The sequence below is a fragment of the Eleginops maclovinus genome, chromosome 10 (genome assembly GCF_036324505.1).
Source record: "Eleginops maclovinus isolate JMC-PN-2008 ecotype Puerto Natales chromosome 10, JC_Emac_rtc_rv5, whole genome shotgun sequence".
Lineage (NCBI taxonomy): Eukaryota > Metazoa > Chordata > Actinopteri > Perciformes > Eleginopidae > Eleginops > Eleginops maclovinus.
The window spans coordinates 4,352,854-4,358,853 of NC_086358.1; the positions used below are offsets into that span (position 1 = coordinate 4,352,854).

Here is a 6,000-nt window from a genome sequence, read left to right on the forward strand (position 1 = left end):
AGCTAATTACCTTTATTATAATCATAATGAATAACTGATTATTACAACTCACTGCCTTCAATCTTTTAACCAATGTTCAACGTTAACCCAGTCAATTTTGCAAATTAGCTTTTTTTATTCCACTGTATTGTGGCTTTTTTAACCTCCGGAGCATCTCTGAAATGGAAAGTAATATTATAACATTTCAGGAAATAGAAAAATAAACCAGCAGAAATTCAATCAACCCAGTGAGATTTTTTTACATAATAATTATAATTTATGATAATTTTCCTTTCACAAGCTGGAACGAGTAAATGTTAGGAAAAAAATCTGCCAAAACATTTTTTTATTAATTGACTTTGACTTGTGGCTCCTTTTTTATTTGGAAAATGCCATATGGAGTGTAGAGTTCAATCAATTGAACCGTGATTTAATAAAACTCAGTCATGTTCTTAATTTTCACTGTAAAAGGCAAAAACGTTCCCTGTCAAACTTGCAGCTGAACAACCTCATGAAATCATATAAAAATAACAGGTTAAAGCATGATAGAAATGCAAAGCAGGAGGAGAAAAGTATGTTCATAAGGCTCCAGTACTTCATCTAAATTGAGAAACAAGTAACAGCAACAGAAGTTGTGTCAAATAAAAAGAAGACAATACGTTAAGTCAAGATAAAAGAGACTAACCAAATATCCATACACTGTAAATGAGACAAAATTGGACTTTAATTTATGTGTATTTTAACTAAATGTAGTATTGACTGACATTGATTTCACATTTTAAAGACATGTCATTGTACACTGAACCATTTCCTGTGCAGTGTCGGTGAAGCACACTGTTGTGTACGTGCACTTGTGTGATGTGAGTTTCTGTGTGTGCTGTAGCGCAGATATCAGAGTGTTTGTTTGAAGGGAAGAGGGGGTGAAGGACGCTCACTGTACCTCCGCTGTTTACTCTTTTCTCTGTGTATTCTCCAGAGGGTCCATCTCAATCTCCCTCTGTCCCTTTGTGTTCCTATTCATGCGTCTATCCCTCAGGTTTTCTCCCCTTTTGTGTACATGATAATGCAATCGAAAAGCCCTCGTGGGACTGGGGTCAAGGTTTTTTCAGGGCTGAAATACAGCGTAATTCTCCCAAACAAAAAAGGTGAGCTGTTCTCTTTTTCAGCTGATCGATCGGAAGCCGTGTTTTGGTGGCTTTTAACCAAAGAGCAAGCCTCTCAATCAATGTTCTCATTTATTTTTACATATGGGGATCACGAGGACAAGAAACATTTTCACAGAGAGAGGAATTGAGAAGTGAAAAAATCAATGTCCGCCTCGCCTCACCTGCTTCTGTGTGGAGAGATTTCCCTGCGGATGTTTGGCGGGACTTTAAATAATGGCACATGTGATAGATAGGAGTTGTGCAAATAACATTTCATTTCAACCCGGAAATGTATTTGTCAAAACATGTTTACCTTCGTCTATTTTCAGTCCCATCAAAATTACAGACTTTTACTGTAATCACATTTCTGATATCTGCTGCTGTTGCACGCTATGTCCTTATTGATGAAGGCTGCTCAAAGGAGGTTAGAGCGTATAATACTTTGGAGCACTCCTATCCTCGAGTTTAGATAATAACCGACTGCTTTTGGCTTCTATTGGTATTCTGCTTCAGGCCTGTGTTAAGGCTCTATAATTACTGAGCCACCATGTATTTAGCTGGCTAGAGACGCTGCGAATCCACCCAGCCCGAGAGACAGAAAGCAGGAGGGAGAAAATCGGGGAACAAATTGAGTATAAACAAGAAAGAAGAAGGAAGGGAATTCTCTGTTGAGTAACAAAGCTGGGGTGCTATAGTTTTTTAAAAAGCAGCTAATCCTACTCCCGGATAAGTATTTGGCTAACGGTTTAGTCATTTGGCAGATGAACCTGAAATCTGCAATCACTTTTCAAAGCAGGCGCAAGATAAAGCGACCTTGAGTCGACAAGCACTCTTGGAATGTGGGAGCTGGACTGAACAAAAATAGGAATACAAAAAAAAAAAGATTCCTTGTGACAGTGTGGTTTGTTCAGCTCTGTCAGATATCTGCTCGCAGCGCAGGCTTTCCGCAGAGAGCAGTGTTCACCGTGCACTTGTCAATCAAACTGAAAAGCGATAGCGTTTGATTCGGATCAATCCTTGATGTGTAGCTGAGTGATTTGCATTGAGACCCGGTGTTCTGATATATTCTGCTGTGACGCGTTGCGGGGGATACATGAGAGGAGATTGTGGTGTCTTATTATTCTCTCAGCCTTGTAAGGCAGGCAGAGCACATTCACATTGTCGTACAATAGCCTGCAGCTGAATTCCATCTTTATGCCTACTTTTGTGTGTGAGTGTGTAGTGTATGTGTTCACATGTTCAGTGCCTGTAGCAACAACGAACACACTCATAAGCAGCATACCCAGTTACATTAGAGGTGCTTGTTCCCCTTTTGACCTCCCTTTAGATTTACAGTTGGAGTTGTCAGATTAGGCTGTTTTCCACCCAGATGTGTGGTGCAAAAATTGTTGTGATCATTTTGGCCACTTTTGGGGGCAGGGTACCCGAATGAAAATGAATGGATACAGTCCATTTGGCCCTTTCCCCTCTAAAGGAATTATCATTATGCCTGAAATGTCACATAAATTACAACAAGGCTGACACTAGGCATTTAGAAAACATGTGCCTTGTAAGTGTTTCATTTTTGCTTTTTCACTTGCATGAACACAAAACATACCCGGGAGGATCTGAGGGGCCAAATTCCTTTCCACCAGCACAGAGGAAAACACTTTTGTCCATTATCAGTAAGATAATAACGCATTGCTTTTGGCTTTAATCATTTATAGATATATTATCCCTATTTTCTGACAGCATGTTTATCCCTGGAGAGAAATTACTCATTGATCTGGATCAGTTAAAAAAAAACAGCTATATATCTAAGCAAAAAGAAAGTCTCAGTAATATCATCAGCTCTTATTTTGAAATTCTGGGAGACAATCTCGAAATAACGTCCAAAAATCTATTTAATAATGTGTTGCAATAAACCCTTTTTCACACCCTTAGTATTTAGGACCAAGATCTGTGTGCGTGTTTTACTTAATGGAATATAAAAAAACTATATATCTAAGCAAAAGGAAAGTGTAGCTAATATCGTCAGCTCTTATTTTGAAATTCTGGTAGGCTGTGCGATTTCAGTCTGAAATATAATCACACACACAATTCTGATTGGTTTCAGTCAAACACACAAAACTGCTGACATTCTTTCTCATATCTTTACACTTTGACCTCTGTGCAGCAAACAGACACACCTAGCGACTGGATAACCAAAACGACACAGGCTCAATCCCTGCGCAAAACCAACATCTGTGTCCTCCAATAGACATGCAGTGATCAAGACACTGAAATACTTAGTAGCTTGAAGAAGGTCTTTATTATAGGCTGCAGAGGTAGGTAATCTATCAAGCCTCCAGTTGGTGTCCTATGAGCACAAATTAGCTCATCTTTATACCTCTCCACACCCAGAAATGTACACCACGAGGAGTTAAAACCAGTGCAAACTCATGTCTGCAGTATCAGCTTGGTGTCTTTTGACCCTCCATCTGCACTGAAGCCCTCCTGCTGCTGTCTGCCATCCAGTAACACTACCCCCCCCCCCCCCTCCCTCCTCCCTCTGTTCCTCATGACTCACCAACGCTGGTGATCCTCTGGCTGACCAGGTCCTTCAGGAGAGCGTCGATGACCGGGTTGTGCCTGGAGTACAGCTCGTATCGGTTAATCCCAATGTGGAAGCGGAGCCAGTTGGGGTAGGAGTCGGACGTCAGCTCCCCTGTTGGGCTGAACTCCTCCGGGTTGCCTTCAGTATTCCTGGGTGAGGAGAGTTGATGGAGAAATGGGAATATGAGGTTTTTTCTGTGAAGAAAAGCTGGCCTCGACTAAGGAAATTCTGTGTTAGTCAAAAAATCAATTAGGTTATTTAAACAACAGAGTTTTCCCCTGAAGAATCCAGCAAAAGCACCACTTACAATCTTGTGTTTACCAAAGATTTGTCTATAAATTGCATGGAAATAAAAAAGCATAGAAAATGACTCATCTCAAGAATTCTCAGTCAAAACGCCCAATTAGAGGAGGCAGCATAATGTAAACAGTGACAGGTGTTGTGCAACAGATGCAGAATTACATTACTGTGATTACACAGACCTGAACATGAGCCTATAAAGATGTAATTACATTCTCAAATGTGTATTTAAACTTTGCATTAGAGTTGACTGTGATTTTTTTTTTTTTACCATGCCTGATCCTCTGCAGCTTTGGGATCAAATCTGATGTCCGTGTTGACGTTGAACAGAGTGTCCTCGTCGGTCAGAGGTGGAGGGGATCTTTTGAATAAGGGGTGGTCGTAGAGAGCCGACAACCTTGAACCCTTCACCGGCATGTTTTTGTTCACGTCCTGGATGAACTGTCTCTTCCTGTCTGCGCGTTGCCCGAGATGCTCCAGCCTCCTGAGAGCCTGCGTTTTGTCTCCCGTGGCCGGGATCCTTTCCAGAGAGTGGGAGGAAACATTAGAGCTGGGCTCGTTGCTGAAGTCCTGGAGGATCCGCAGCGTGTGCTTGTTAGGCCAGCCCTGTTTCCCCCAGTTTTGAGGCTCCTCGCTCGGCGTGTGGGAGCACGAGCAGCCGCTGTTCCCGTGCCTCTCCAGCTTTGGTAACAAGTCTATCATTATGTGCATCGAGCACGCAATCAGAAACACCATAAGGATCAAAACCCGGAATTTGCGCAGGAGGATCATCTTCATGGTCTCCCTTTTGAGCAGATGTGAATACTTACTGCAAATGATGAGCACGCAGATGAACAGGCTGACTACATCGCTGATGATGTTTATTAGACTGGACGCCAATCTAATGAAATACACATTAAACACATAGGAGGCATCTTCGCTTGCCGTCTTCAGTAGAGGATTCAGTGTTCAGCCTTTGTATATTTTTAAACATCAGAGTGCTGCTTTAGTGCGCGCAGGAGGTTTCAGAAGCGCAAAATCATCCGCAAGCGTCCAGGTAAAACGCCGTGAGTCGGTTCAGACCAGCGGTGGATGTGCGCAAACCACATCCTCTACACTGCGCATATCTCCACCAAATATCTCACATGGAATACAGAGTAAGTAACTCCAAAAGCAGGATCCGTCTCCTAGAGTTTGCATCGGTGTCACCATCCAACCTCGATCAGCTGGGGGAAAGCGTTCGTGGAAGTGCGAGCTCTTCACATGTTTAAATGCTCTTCGGGAAAGTCCACTCTAAAGTAGTCTGGGCTCTCATCCACCTCGCCGATCCAGCATGCGTAATATCTCTGTCACATCGACTTATCACCCGAGCCGGTACGGAATAAACTGCACCGGTAGCAGATCCTCCCGCAGGGCAAGACGGGAGTTAAAGCGGGATAGGAGAATGCACCGCTTGTAGCGTGTGTGCATCTGGGTGGGTGTGTTAAATATGATGATGAAGCCAGGACTAGATCCAGCCTTTTGCGCAGCGTCACTGTGCACAGATTGGCTGAACGCAGAGAGAGAGAGAGAGAGAGAGAGAGAGAGAGAGAGAGAGAGAGAGAGAGAGAGAGAGAGAGCGAGAGAGAGAGAGGGCGAGAGAGAGAGCGAGAGAGGAGAGAGAGAGAGAGAGAGAGAGAGAGAGAGAGAGAGAGAGAGATGTGAAGCATATAACTGCTCCTCTGTGTTCCTCTTGGAATAAATCCTCCCTGCACATCCCGGCTAAGCAAGAAGAGGGCGTCTTTCCACTGGCCAATATTCAGTGGAGTCAAGTAACTAAGTAGATTTACTCAAGTACTGTACTGCAGGACAACTCTGAGCGGGGCTTTACTTGAGTATTTACATTTTTTGCTGCTTTGTACTTCTACCCCCACTACATTTGAGAGTTTTTAATCTCCATTATCTTTAGTTACTTTGCAGATGTTGATTAATGATGTGAAACATAATCAACACTTAAATAAGAGTTCACTCATACCTGGAGTA

The 6,000-nt window shown here is 42.7% G+C and overlaps 1 protein-coding gene across 1 annotated transcript in view; it reads right to left on the bottom strand.

Moving 5' to 3' along the window:
• The window catches only part of fam20cb (FAM20C golgi associated secretory pathway kinase b), a 50,750-nt gene extending 45,312 nt beyond the window's left edge, over positions 1 to 5,438 (bottom strand). Inside the window, exons 1-2 of the mRNA XM_063892455.1 lie at positions 4,271 to 5,438; positions 3,673 to 3,848 (exon numbers count right to left, since the gene is read on the bottom strand). Of these exons, the coding sequence (XP_063748525.1) occupies positions 3,673 to 3,848; positions 4,271 to 4,776 (682 nt within the window). The 5' untranslated portion in view covers positions 4,777 to 5,438. The remainder of the gene's footprint in view (positions 1 to 3,672; positions 3,849 to 4,270) is intronic.
• Between the last annotated feature and the right edge of the window lie 562 nt (positions 5,439 to 6,000).